Source organism: Argopecten irradians, chromosome 16 (genome assembly GCF_041381155.1).
Source record: "Argopecten irradians isolate NY chromosome 16, Ai_NY, whole genome shotgun sequence".
In the NCBI taxonomy this organism is placed as follows: Eukaryota; Metazoa; Mollusca; class Bivalvia; order Pectinida; family Pectinidae; genus Argopecten; species Argopecten irradians.
In genome coordinates this window covers 15,773,995-15,789,835 of record NC_091149.1, presented here as the reverse complement: position 1 = coordinate 15,789,835, position 15,841 = coordinate 15,773,995, and the positions used below count along the sequence as shown (strand labels likewise).

Here is a 15,841-nt window from a genome sequence, read left to right as displayed (position 1 = left end):
CATTCGTGGGTTTTAAATGGGCTGGAAATTCATATATGTACCATTGATGTAAATGTTAATTGACAGAGCTAAAGTTTAATGAATTTATTTGGATCGCGAAATTCGCGAAATTAAATAGCACACGAAAGAAAGTTGGTTTACTGTATGTAACTTCGCATGTTTGAAATATTACTGCTATCTTTTTATCTATCATTTGATTAAGTAATAACATGTTACTGACACCCTAAATATAAGTCGTGGTTCCTGCTTAGCTTCGGCATAAAGGGAGTGAGACGACTGGTTCGCCCGTTGTCAGTATAATGTGACTGGTTGGGGTGAGTTGCCTGGAGTCTTCGGCGTTGTTTCAGTGATATAGCACTATAAAAAGGGCAAGCGTTCCATCATTCAAGAAGACACAACACGAATTTACCGCAGTCTCCCACCCTTCACACATTCAGCACACCGCATACATTGGAGACCCTCCTTACATGACCCTGACTGTTAAAATGACGTTAATCTAATCAAAATCTAAACAAACAAATACATAGTTCATATCAGTTTTGTCATTGCAACTATTATTATCAATCCATATGAAGTATGGAGAATTTTGGCTTGGTTTGATTAACGTCCCGTTATTAACAGTCCGTGTCATTCAATGACGGCCCCACATGTGTTCAGTGTGTTGCGATGTGCGGATGTCTGTATGTTTTGGGAGACTGTAATATATTCACGTTTTATCTTCTTCTATATTGAGGAACTCTTGTCCTCTGTTAGTACTATCTCAATTAGGCCTTTTGTCTTTATCATAAAACTTCAGTAAGGTCCTGTTGGACATAAGACCTGCACTTAATCTGGTTAAAATTCATATCCTGATGCACAATCCTTTTTATACCTCTATGAAGCAACGTATTTATATTTTAATCAGGTTGCACCTGTCTACTCTTGAACATGATCGGAAAGGCGACAAAATTTAAGATCGATAGGAATATATTGTTTGTCCCATAACTGTTTTTAACAAAAGGTATACTCGTCCCTGTGATAGCGCCAGATACATCAGTTATATCTATGTGCTACGTCTTAAATACCAAAATTTGATTTCAGTTTTCCATTCAAGATAAGATAAAAAAAACACAATTGTGATATGAATGAGTTTAACTCTTGATAACGTTAAGCTAACAAGCCTTGAATCTTCATCCACATGTGTGTATATTATTATAATTATGTCTAGATCATCACCTGCATTTAAAAAGCTATTATAAGCTATGATGATTTTATCTTCGTGTGTTTCGTAGGTTGTTGTGGTGTGTATAGATGTAGAACTCCAACGCAGATTCAGTGAATGGTACGATACGTTTATTGGAGTCTTAGGAATCGACTCTGTACAGAGATTATTGGCGAGTTAATATAGCAGTACATCAGGATAACATATGTCAATATTTGGGTATGAAAGCCAATACCTGGACCAGATGACCCAACGTAGTTGCTGTATTACATAGGGAAACATGGTTACTCATTAGAACTTACCATGTATCATAATTAATAACATGGCTAGGTAATTAGTAGTTATACAATGACCCTAACAGAAGTTGGTTTCCACTAGACTTTACATGCACGTACATATACTATTGTAAATATGAAACACATGTGCTTGACCTACACAGTGTAACATACCCCGTACGTGAAAGATATATGTGGATAATTATATATTAGTCCAAATTTCAAACTCTAAAATTCTTATCATTTATATGTATTATACTACATTCGTCGCCATGTTATACATTATATCAAATTAGATATAATTTGATATAATAAATTATAAAATTTCTAAAATTCTTATCATTTATATGCATGTACATTCATACAACGAAAATTTACAGTTAAGTTAAAAATGAAAGTAAGACACTTTCAAATAATTTTCAATATTTTGATTGAAAATAATATATATATAAAGAAAGTGAAATTATTGATATGAATGTTGCTTGAAAAGAATATATATATAGCATAATAAGTATAGTATGTAAAACATAGAGTTCCGAATAGATTATTAAAAACACAGTATTCAAAATATAACTTTAAAATGTCCAACGTAGATATAGAAATGTTTATAAATATGCCGTCGCGTGATGAAAAGTTAATGAGTGCTGAAAACGATGTACAACCATCTTGAATCCAACGGTGATTTCTTGCACAATAAGGCTAAGAATTATTTAAGATGAGAGTTCCGTGTAAAAATTGTAGAATATAAGTTAAACCAAGTGTAATGAGTCCTCTCCGGAGATGAAAATATAAAACACGTTTTCCCTGGCATTAGACTGCATCAGGTATTTCCGAATCCGTTGAGCACTTCGAAGATATATGTTGACGTGGAAGGTGTTGTGTTGACTTCATCGGAAAAGGAGATTCATACAATTTTCCCGGCATTAGACTGCTTCGGGTATTTCCAAATCCGTTGATGATAATTGTGTTGACGTGGAAAGGTGTAGTGTTGACTTCTTTGGATAAGGAGACTTTAGACAAACATTCCGGCATTAGACTGCATCGGCTCCTCCCTATCCGTTGAATATGTAGGTGTTTTTTGAGTGAATGTTTATGTCTTCAAGCACAGATATATAATTGAAAATTTGCGTGAAATAACACGTCACTATCTCTGACTCTGACATAGCCTGGCATAGTCCGTATAACAATTTTCACCTGGTGTTTAATCACTTCAGGGGGACTATCCAGAAAATATACGTATGTTGAAATAATAGATGTAAGTGTCTTTTGTGGAGATATATATATTAACAGGAACTCCAATGATAGAATGAAGACGGCATACACAAAACAAGTCATATACAACGAAGACACAATAAAGTCAGAATTTTGATGGACTACCGATCCACTTCTATAACTGGAGGCGGAATTATAGTTGACAGGCGTGGATACATTAACACTTCCGTCGCATGGGGTCCAGATCATATTTCGATTGGATTATGGCTGATTCTCAAGTCTTTTGCGTATCAAAGGCGACAAGTTTTAAAGATTAGACTTTTCACTCTTTTCCTTATAAATAATTGTACCAATCACAAATATACTACTAAGAATATCATGGCATCACCAGAAATGTAGAAAAACTATATAGAAAAATGAAAGATAATAAAATAATCACTCAATAACATTGTACGTATCAATCAATAGTTGTAATATTATCTGTTGATTTGCCTAGGGGATAGTTGGAGATATTTTATTTAATATATCTACAACTATCAAGCTGTTGTTATTTAGAGCCTGTGGGGGGAAAACCAAAGGGATATACGTTATAATGTAGTAAGCAGCCACCAAATGCATAAAAAACTATCATGAGCTTGTGGTGTTAAATGTATTAACTACTATTAATTTTTGTACAATGTAAAACTTAAGTTGTAAATCGTGCTTCAAAGCGATAATATAACCGTAAGTAAAGTATTGATGTATGGTCGTCTCATTATCTACGAGTAAAACTTTTGATACTTAACTATTTGATAAGAAGAATAAATCTAAAAACATATAAACGTGATACTAAGTGAAAAAAACTGATGGCATATATGCATGTTAGCAATTTATCAGTTCTTATTATATTTATATTTTGAGATAGAACAGACATTGAATCTGTGAAAACTAGATGAAAAATACAACACAACTTCTAGCATACATGCGTAATTTATGTACAATGTAGTATGTTTCTTTTTTTTAACATTGTGGGTTTTTCTTTTTTTATTTGCATTTATAGTTTTTTTTCCAGTAACTAAGTGAATTGTGTGAAATAAAATGTCTATGTGTGGTGTATGAGTAAGACATTAATAATGCTTGATCATTTGATGAAGATATAAAATGAATATGTGTAATTTAATGTAACTAGATTGATACAAATAGCTTAAACTTGTAGAAAATTTGATTGAAATACTTTTGAGAAAAAAACTACAAAATAATATATAAGCTAATTTGCACTTATTCCGACCTCGAGGACATGTTCACGATATGCTGTTGCCATAGAGTGAATGACAATCAATGAGAGAGTTTGATCGACGTACGTACTTCCGTCTTAAACTCAGACATGACGCTTCGTCTCTAATTAGATTGAGACTTAAATGAAACTAGATGATAAGTGAAAGAAAGTTCCGTAAGTTTGTAAATTGTATGTACAAAATATGTAATGTAGGAGGAAATTAAGAAGTGTTAAACTTGCATTCAAATGCATCAGGTAGTAATTTCCTCCAATAATGAAAAATAATATAAATAATATAATCATAATGTGTGTTATGTTGTATGGGAATGTTTATGTATATAAAAGTATAATGTGCGGGATATGTTATATGAGGATTAGAGCAACTAAAAATAAACGTGTGTGTTTAATCACATCACAACTCTGCCTCTAACATAAAAATAGACGAGTTTCCATGTACATATTTACCTCCGTGCTTTATCACGTGAGAGAAACTTGTCAAAAGTATATATTAAAGATGTAAAAATATTTTTTTTGTGTGGAATAGTAAATATTATATGTAAATAAACACTAAGGAACTTCTAAGATTTATGATACAACAATCAACTAAATTCATGAACATGTCACAGGAGAGGAATCATAAAATAATTGAACATTTTTTAACCAGTGATTTGAAATATTGTAGCTTATTGTAATTAAAAATAATTAGCAAGGTTATTGAATAAAAATATTCCCTCAAATATTTCCATAACGAAATTGTTTTAACTTATAAATTGTTTATTTTTATGTCTATATGTGTGCGTTATGTGTATTGATGTGGCCGACTCCTTGTGGTGCATGTCTGTGTTTTAGTGTAAGTTTTATGTGTATACTTCAAAGTTAAACTACATACTGGTAGTCTATTTTAGTTCATAAGATGTATGTGTGAATAAAGTCAAACAATAATTCTCACTAAGAATAAGACCGGTTCTCAGTGATGATAAAGCCATGATAAAACAGTAATATAATTTGTGCGAGAAAAATAAAATAAGTGGTACAAATATTTACATGTAAAAGAGCTAATAGGCCAAATCTACGTACCTGTGAAACCAATGATCGATAGTGGTAGTCGACGCAAAGTGTCAAACCCAGGTTCTTTTCAGCACGGCGCCAATATGATGATTTTATCTTCGTGTGTTTCGTAGGTTGTTGTGGTGTGTATAGATGTAGAACTCCAACGCAGATTCAGTGAATGGTACGATACGTTTATTGGAGTCTTAGGAATCGACTCTGTACAGAGATTATTGGCGAGTTAATATAGCAGTACATCAGGATAACATATGTCAATATTTGGGTATGAAAGCCAATACCTGGACCAGATGACCCAACGTAGTTGCTGTATTACATAGGGAAACATGGTTACTCATTAGAACTTACCATGTATCATAATTAATAACATGGCTAGGTAATTAGTAGTTATACAATGACCCTAACAGAAGTTGGTTTCCACTAGACTTTACATGCACGTACATATACTATTGTAAATATGAAACACATGTGCTTGACCTACACAGTGTAACATACCCCGTACGTGAAAGATATATGTGGATAATTATATATTAGTCCAAATTTCAAACTCTAAAATTCTTATCATTTACATGTATTATACTACAAAGCTTAACAGTTGGTTATGTTTCACAAACAATAGCATGATATAATAAGTTACTTCGTTACGGATATCTTTGTATTTCCCCGTTAAATTATTGAATACGAAGTTTTACTGCTCAGTAACTGACGAGGCGGAAAGCCTTTTGGAGTGGCTACAGCGCGCCGGACAAGGACAACTACGTATATATACAGTGTACTATGGCAGCCCAACCGTATCATGTGGAATGAAATACAAAAAAAAAGAAAAAAAAAGTACTCGATGTATTTCACAGTTCGAAATTAAACTGGTCACAGTGAAATAACATACAAGCAACCTTAACGCCTACCTCTGTATAAAGATCACCAAATTACTAAGACCACTTTCCTAGGGTCCAAAATATTCCACTATTTCAAAGACATAAAAATATACCGCAGCCTCCCAAAACAGACATTCACACGCCACGACACACTTCACATATAGGAGGTCGTCATTTAATGGTCCCAGCTGTTAATAGGGCGCTACAGCTAAAACTCCAAACCATACCAAACAGTGGATTATAACACAATGTGATACCTGTATAAAGACCGCTCTGCTATAATGACCGTTTTCTTTTTATGACCGGCTTGGCTGTAGCTTGATTATAGATAAGCCACTTAGACACTTACTTAGAATACACGAATGTTGGTTGGTTTATTTACGTCCTATTAACACTTAGAGTTATTTAAGGACGTATACAATGTATGTTTGTGAATATCTATATTTTAGGTCCTGTCTGCTATGTGTCTCTTTGCGATAATAGAAACTCTTGGCCAGCAAATCACCAGAGTCACCGGACAGCATACACTTCCGTATTTGTCAGAGTTATAAAGTTTAGTTATACTTAAAATGATGATAAATGAAGGCACTTTTAATCATTACCTTATACTTCGATTGGTGAGCAGCAGATTATTTCTATTTAGGTTTTAGCTGGTTTGACCTGAACTTGTACTGTAGATGAAAATGAAGTAGAAAATATATCAACAATAAAAATCATCTTCATGAAATGCAATTATTTAAGTGACAGTTTTTCACGCATAGCGATTTCACGGCGATTTTATTCCGCTTTACCTTTATTTCAAACATTTTCGCAAAGCCTCACTGCCTCGAAATACGCGAAATGTAAGTTGGTTTTCAGTACACCATAGTCTTTTAAAACATACAGACAATTCCATTCAGGACGCATTACATACAGGGGAGGCAGTTATCAAATGGCTTGATACAATATGTATGTTATTAGGATGTTGAAGCTTTATAAACCAATTCAATGAAACCGAATCACACACCGAAAGAATATTTTATGCTATACAATTGTATACTACATTACCGCAGTCTCCCAGTACACTCACCTCGCACAACATACACGCAACACACCGCATACATGGGAGGCCGTCCTTACATGACCATAGCTGTTAATAGGACGTTAATAAATCAAACAAACAAACATTGTATACTACATTTATATTTATCGACATGAGACGGAGTAACATAATTTGAAGCATGAAATACAACCCTTAAATACAAATTTATTGATATATACCGCACACGTTTTGTATAACTGTTTATTTTCACGATTCGATCAAAAAACAAGAAAATCAAACATTGAGCAGTTTTACATTTTCGCGATACGGATTTAAGGGTACATGATTAAACCATTGCTTAATATTTCCGGATCATTTTCGCGATCATAGCGATTACTGTGCTGCGAAATCGCGATAATATCCTCCACAAAAAAAAAAAAACAAAAAAAAAAACAAAAAACTGGCTATACGGTATATGACAATGAATAGTCCTATATAGTTCATATTCATTGCTGTTTTAGGGTCATATTTCATACTTTGAAGGTCTTTTATACTAATTACATGATAATGAATACTCAATCCTATATACTTTTAGATTCAATGTTATATTAAGGATTACATTCCCTGCTTCGAAGGGCTTCCGTACTATATGTGTGAACATTTAAAAAAACATGGCCGGTAAGGATGTGTGTGATGGAGACAGTAGTAGTATCAGTGTCCCTGCTCTCATGTGTAGCGACTGTGAAACCGAAGAACAGGTGGGTTTGTTTTGTCAGGAATGCCAGCTAAACTTTTGTGAACAATGTAGAAATCATCATTTGAAGAGAAAGAAGACAAAATCGCACAATGTTGTCCCGGTACGGCAGGCTTTATACAGGACTTTATCTAGAAACCGACATATGTGTTTAGTGCACTCGGGTGTGACCGCTGACTGTTGGTGTGAAACGTGTAACTCTTTTATTTGTTCAAAGTGTATACCGAGTCATAAGAAACATAACTGGAGTACAATTGACGATTACATGGTCCGCGGTAAGAAAAATATAAGGGCAAAAATAGATGCCTTCAGATCAACATTGATGAAGTATAGAACTGCTATGAACGATGACGTACGATGCTCGGAATACGTGATGCAATGCACTTCCCATCTCCGGGAGGACGTATGCAACCAAGCAAGTATCATATGTCAGGAAGTAAACAAAATGAAAGAAGATCTTCTCAACGAAATTACGATCTTTCAGAATAAAGAAACAAGCAAACATACTAAAAATGAAACGAAAATGATAGCTGAAATGACTGCCTTGAATGGTTTGATTACCAAAGCCGACCAGGAACTGAAATGTTGTGACTCCGCTCCATCAGTTGCTGCTCTGTTACAGAAGCTACGCAGTGATGAAGGTACATTTGAATGTCCAGAAAATAACAGAAGTCAGCCACCAGTCTTAACTAGACCTAAACTGGTTGATCGGTCGAAGTTAGTTTCATTGTTTGGTCAACTCGAATTTCCATCCACCGACAAACACGAAAAGGTGGTATATGAAGTTAAAGCGAAATACTTAAAAACCAACACCTACAGGAAAATATTGGCCATTTGTGTACAGGAAGATGGAAACATTTGGGTCTCCATCGACGGAAACCGATTTTTAATGTTAATAGACGAATATTTAGAAACTATAAAGAAATCTTGTGATACAGAATTCAATGTGGTTAGTATGGCACTGTACAAAAATACTGATATCGTTTTCACACGATTTATGAACTCGTGTGTGCAGCGACTGATGGGCAACGGCGATAGAATGGTAACTGTTGCAGATTTATACCCTTATTATGCCAAAGGAGTTTGCGTTAATAGTGAAAACAGAGTTTTAGTCTGTGCTGTAAGCAATTCCAAAATGCCGCCTTATAAAATTTTTAAAATGACCGCCAGAGGTCAAATTCTCATGGACATTTCACCCGGGGATGACGTAAGAGAAAACTTACATTCTCCATACAGATTAACAAGTGTTGATACAGGGGAAATTTTTATTGTCGATACAGCTGCGGATGACCATCGTGTTGTTTGCATTGACAAACAAAAAGATCGTTATCTTACGTGGGCATGGCGAGGGGAGGGAATAGGATCAGTTGACCCATTAGGAATTGCATGTGATAAGCATGCGTGTTATGTGACTGATGCGCAACACAACAAGATTTATGTGCTACCGAAGAAATGCAACACAGCAGCCGTTTTACTGGATGAAAGCAGTCGGGAAACTGGACCAAGATGCATCACGGTGGACCGGAAGGGGATTATCTGGGTCGGGTGTAACAATGGAATTATTCTGAAAATTGAGAGATAAATTGTCCTCAACAGTTTGTAAATTTTGTTTTAATTTGCTTTTTTTCTGAAACCTGCGAGCCATAATCGGACGCAAAACAGAAAAATACAAATATGACCTAATATCAGCCATAAACTAAACGTACACAATATTGGTAATTATATATATTCGCGGTCGGCATTTTGTGCAAAATATGATAGATGATGGTATTTCCTGTTTATCCTTAGTAAAACAATTACAAAAATGTACTATAATTGCTAACCTGATTAAAATCATTTTTTGCGCAATAATAACTGTTTGGTTAATCAACGTCCTGTTAACAGGCAGTGCATTAAACAAGATTACGTGTGAAATATTATAACGAGAACGTGTTTCAACATAATAAGGAAGGCTCTATGATAGACACCGTAGTCGATAAATGTGGTAGATTCTGCTCCTACAGCGCACAACAAAACCATAATAATGCCCAGTGGATGTGTTGATCAGCGTCTTTGGGGTATGTTTCAGTGAAATAGCACTACAAAAAAAATTCAATAGTTCGGTTATAACAATGAGACACGACGCGAATGTACCTTCAAAAACACACCCATCACAGAAATGTAACACGCCGCATACACGAAAGACCATCCTTAACTGACCCTGATTGTTTTTAGTAATGGTTTAGTTTGGTTTGTTTTATTATATTTGTGCAGTATGTCGCGATGTGTGGATGTCTCTATATGATTTGGGAGACTGCGGTATGTTCGTTTTGTGTCCCCTTGCAATAGTGCGACTCATGTCCTGTTTATAGTGCTATTGTTTTGGCGTCGACGACACCAAAGCCTAATTATGATTTGGTTAATTAGGTTAAACGTCAGATGAAGATTTCATTAAACCGCTTTTCGTCAGTAATTCCTTGAAAATCAACTATAGATTAATCTCATTAACGCGATTTCGAATGTAATTAAATATAAAGAAAATTAAGGAGGGAGGGAGGGGGGGGGGGTAAAGAACACTTCGAAATAAAATGATCGTAATTCGTCCAATTAACAGCTATGGTCATGTAAGGTCGGCCTCCCATGTATGTGATGTGTTGCGTGTATGTTGTGCGAGGGGCGTGTTTTGGGAGACTGCGGTATGTTCATGTTGTGTCTTCTTGTATATTCGAACTGGTGACCTTTTTATAGTGCTATATCACTGAAGCATGCCGCCGAAGACACCAAGCAACAAATAATTCAAGTCAACGAGATTCATAGTAGTTAACAATCATTCATGTTTAATTTAACCGAGAATCATTATTAATTCAAACGGATTACATTTCAGATATTTTAAATTTTAATGGTGATGATTAAAACTGACACTAGCCTAGCTCAAATTGCATACTCATTGTTTACAGTTACCGGGTGAGTGTCCGGAATCCCCCTCTTAATTTCTCCAGTTTATAATAAGTGTTTGTTCCGGTATCATGATTGTATAATATATATTTACATTTCCGGCGTGTATTCGCTATATCCTTTCGACGGCCGGCAGGATTCGAACTTGACTCAATTTTGATAGTAGGTTATAAAAAATGCCAACAATGAAAACAGTTTAAATTGCATCTAGATTTCGGTTTGATGCCATTTTCATGAAGATAACAAACAGTAAACATTACAAACAAGCAAAAACAGTCACCGGAAGTCCCCTTTAGGTCACCACGCACGGGTCACGGGAGGCAAAAACCTGCGCGTTGGACTTTTTTTTTTTTAAATTGGTGCTATTTTCCCCTTCCTTTTCCCTTTCTCTCTATTTTCTCTTACTTTCATATCTCTTCTATCGTTTAAGACCATCTGCATGTCTGTATCTTGATAATTAAGCTCACAACGACAGGTTTCCGGGCACACACAAAAATCCGGCTTCAGACCTCAATTTTGACTTATTTGGGCATGTTCAAAGGTGATTTGTGACGTCACTAATGCAATGACCGAATCAATATTGTCATGCTATATAGGGATGAACATCTCCTTTTCAAAAAACAAGTATTTAGTTTTCAACGGTCTCAGTAAGGCTCCAGAAGGGTGCATGAAATGGGGCAAATGAATATGTAGGCATATACATGACGATCATCCAAAGAATATATAATTGCCAACGAAATTTGAAGTTCAATTTTTTCTCGGCCCTGCAGGTAGGGCGTTAGAATTGTACCTGCTGCCCCTATTGCTTGATCATAAAAGGCGACTAAAGTTAGGATCTTATCTTTTCTCTTCTTCCTAACTGACTTTATCTTTCCTAATGCCTCCCTTGGCACCGGCTCACTTTTGGCCTTAAGTTGAGCGTACCGCAGTCTCCCAAAACACGCACCCACAACATACATGCAACACACACACAGCATACATGGGATGCCGTCCTTACATGAACTATTACTGTTAATAGGACGTTAATAAATCAAACAAACAAACAAACAAAATTTGAAGTTCAATTTTGTATGATTTTTTTCTGACGCGTAGGCCCAAATTATGGTTATTTTTCCAAAATGTATCATTCGTACATTGTCGGTTTGTTCATGAACAGTGACAGCTACGTAACGGATCATCCAAATAGTGAATTTAAGTGTCATATGATAATATAATATACATCTTATAAACAGTGAAATATAGATATCAGAAAAAAAACGTAAATTGCATTTTATCAACAGTGAAATATGAATATCATAAAAGGCTGTAAATTGCATTTAACAAATAGTGAAATATCAGTATCATATAATACCATAATTGATAGGTTATATAGGTAGTTTAACATGTATAAGACATTATTTGTGATATACAATATTGTCAATGCAGAACTGAATGTTCTGCTGTGCATTTTGATAATGTCTCATTACTACACGACAGTACTGAACATAATGTTAAATATTTTCTCAGTCATATTAAAAAGCACGTTTGATATATGGGAAATAACCATGAGGAATAGTTGTTACACATGTACGTGTAATTGTTAACATACATGTATTACGTTTCGACTCTGACGCTATCCAACACCGAACTTTTGCTATGAAATGTATTTTAATATCCTTGATAAAGTTGTTTAAGTTACTTCCCTTTCCATATTCATATCGTCTCATTACTTCCACACCACAAGGACTATTGACTAAAAAACAACCATCCACTGTCTGGAGAAGTAAATAATATATTTCTGCTTTTAATCAGTCTCGAAAAAATAACAAACCACTTTCAGGAAAAGCAGATAATAGAGAATGCTTTTAATTTAAGATTTGATTTTGATTCATATTACAGTTTAACATGACATCAATATAAATATACACCATTACGACGTCAACAACATAAGTATCTGTTATACAAAGATTATCAAGCACAAATATAAAACAGCATACAAACTCATGCTGTCAACACAATATCACATTAAACGATTTTCGTTTATAGCCAACAAGTGATCTTTAACACACATATATAATTCAATTTTGTTTGTAACGAGTATTTCCATTACCTTAAAAATTACTTTATCAACTCATAAAGGAAAAAATGGCGTAGCTGTTTGAAACGTCGCTTCTAATTGGATAGGATATAACGGCGCAATGATTTCATAGAAGAAAGAGTCCTCAAATTAATTGGTAATTTTGAAGAGACTCTCTGCAGTAAATTGCATCAAAAAAAAAAAAAATCTTTGACACTTAGTCCCATAGAGAATGAAGAACGGTTTGCGCATGCACCAAAACCAAAAAATAAATTATTTCATATGTACTTTTGTGTAAAGTAGACACATATATACACGATTTAACATCAGTTATTTTTCAAATGATGGGTATCGTTTATGCTCTGTAGCATGCACTATCATGGACATTTCGTGCTACGTCCATTTCATGCTATTTATATACAGGTTATTGTAGAATTGACCGTTCCAAAACACGCACGCATTCCACATCACTGTACACAAGGATGTCCTTACTCAAAAGAATCGTCAATCAACTGTTATACCACATTTTCAAATACGATGATAAGTTTGGGTACATGGAATCAATGTGCACGCATTGACGTCATAATACAAATATTGTTTGATCTATTTCTTTAAAAATGAAACAATATAGAGAAAAAATGAATTGCAAAAAGAGGTTACACGTGTAGGAAAACGAACGAAAAGTCTTAACAAATGATTTTTGAGATAACAAAAAGTGGGTAACAAAATCGATACATAAAAAACAACGAAGCTTTCTTGAAAATAATCAAATGTAGTCAATGCACATTTAAAGATTTCGTTTTTCGTACAAATATATCGGTTTACCATTCAAAGGTAAGCACGATCTCAAGTATGAGAGTAGAACACTTCGATAATTTTAAAACAATTTTTGATATTAATATTGAAGAGAAAAACATTTATTTAAAGCAAAATAACACGGTAATGATAATAGTCTTGAAAACATTGTGAAACACTTCATCATATGAATCCGCACACAACATCTTATTTCCATTACAATCGTAATAGCACGATTTGATAACTTAACCTAAATATTGTCTGTGACACATGAATCATTCCGAAAACGAATCATTTGTTTGTTTGTTTGTTTGATTAATTAACGTCCAATTAACAGCTATGGTCATGTAAGGACGGCCTCCCATGCATGCGGTGTGCTGCGTGTATGTTGTGCGAGGTGTGTGTTTTGGGAGACTGCGGTATATTCATGTTGTGTCTTCTTGTATAGTGGAACTTTTGCCCTTTATAGTGCTATATCACTGAAGCATGCCGCCAAGACACCAAGCAACACACCCCACCCGGTCACATTATACTGACAACAGGCGAACCAGTCATCAACGCGTTAATTCATATAATTTGATTAATGAGTATTATCTATGGTATTATGCTTTTTAACCATAACGTACATATACTATATAAAATAAAGAAAAAAATATCAACAAGATAACTTTCTTCATCGGCTTGGTTCATCATGTACTATGCACATTAGAACGAATATACGTACCCGGCCTACTATACAATGTACCTTTCGGCCGATAGACGACACCATTATCTGTCCAAAAGTCTTTTGGGGCTACGATATTGCAGCTATATGCACAGGTTCCATTTTACAGAGTATAAAATATAAAATATCATCAACGTAACATTTATCGAATAAACAGACACAATACGAATATACAAAATGTACTGCAATCTCCCAAAACACACACCCACACTTCACATACACAGCACACCGCATACATGGGAGGCCTTCCTTTAACGACTCTGGCTGTGAACAGAACATTAATATAATCAACCACAAACAAAATATTATAAAACAATGTGCGTGTTTTGTACGATTTTTATAGTAATGAGGTGATATATCTTTGCATGTTTTGAACTGTTGGTATGAAAAATCATGATGATGGCGAAGGAGTACTAAATAGAATATGTCGGATAAACACTCGTTCGTGATATTTGTAGATATCAAACTGTATCCAAAGCAAGACAGTTCAATATAATTCATTTATACAGAAGTTCATTTGTATTTCAAATAAGATCTCCACTTGATCACGACAATCAATAATAAATCTTATTTGTAATGATTGTCTCATTATTACATGCGATTGATAAAAGTTATCCTAGACATCCACGCTAAACAAATAAAACTGTAAAACTAAAATAAATGAGATTTTGTCAGTATTTTTCAAATATTTCCTGTTCCTTGAGAATAAATACACAATTATTATTTTTCTTTAAATATTTACTTCTCATGCTCTGACAAATAGTTCACATTGGTAAATAAATGCAATGTAAATGCTTTTTCTTAAAAAATTACAAGAGCTTTTCATATTTCAAGTATCATGCTTCTAAAATAGTTCACATAATTAACAAACAGATGTACTGTATGTTTCTTTTTAACGTGTACAAGAGCTCATAATCGATAAATGTTTACAATACTTCTGACTCGCATATCGTATTAGGCGGTCGCTGTGTCATGGATTTCAACAAATTATTGTCTTCAAAAGTAATATTCCGTTTTACTAACGGCAAACCAGAAGGTCTACGGTAGCCGATCGGTTTGAACTCCTGACTACTACTGGAAATTGACCTTCTAAAATGCCCATGCTGCGACGACCCCCTCGGATACGCATGTCTACCGGAAGAGAGTATAGTACTTTCAGAGTCGGAGAATGTTCGCCGGACACCAGGACGACGGAACTTAGAGGTGAAGGACGCATCCGTCATATAGGTGGGGTCGTTCCATGACGTCGTGTGTGACAGTCTACCGCTGACGCTGCGTACTTTTTGACATCTACACAGGGCGTTAGCGATACAGTTAACCACCGGGATACGTCTGCAAAAGTCAGTGAAAGTCAAACATTATATACCAAATTCATATTGTGATTGAAAAAAAACAAATTAATATTTTTAACAGGTTATTGCTCTTAATAAGATAGTAAGAAACACATTTGAAAGTGCTGAAAATACTAGGAACGTTAAAGAGTAATTTTGCGTATTTTGTTTTTGAATTCATATATATTTGTGACCAAAACCTCAAAAAAAAAAAAAAAAAAAAAACTGATTGATTATGGACAAAGGTTTGTTAATACTTATTTGATTTCGTTTTTAGTTGAATAAATAAGTTTGCATTTATGAAGCGGAAATATTTATCATAAGAAAAAGTACAGAGACGTCG

General features: G+C 34.5%; 2 protein-coding genes across 2 annotated transcripts in view; one reads left to right on the top strand and one right to left on the bottom strand.

The window, feature by feature from the left end:
- The first annotated feature begins 6,948 nt into the window (after positions 1-6,948).
- Positions 6,949-9,262, top strand: LOC138310299 (uncharacterized). Its single transcript, XM_069251439.1, has one exon. The coding sequence runs from the start codon at positions 7,576-7,578 to the stop codon at positions 9,238-9,240; it is 1,665 nt and encodes a 554-aa protein (XP_069107540.1). The 5' UTR covers positions 6,949-7,575; the 3' UTR covers positions 9,241-9,262.
- A 3,237-nt stretch (positions 9,263-12,499) lies between these two features.
- LOC138310300 (neuropeptide S receptor-like) overlaps positions 12,500-15,841 on the bottom strand; it is an 81,113-nt gene continuing 77,771 nt past the window's right edge. The window contains exon 9 of the mRNA XM_069251440.1: positions 12,500-15,499. Within this exon, the coding sequence (XP_069107541.1) occupies positions 15,094-15,499 (406 nt within the window). The 3' untranslated portion in view covers positions 12,500-15,093. The remainder of the gene's footprint in view (positions 15,500-15,841) is intronic.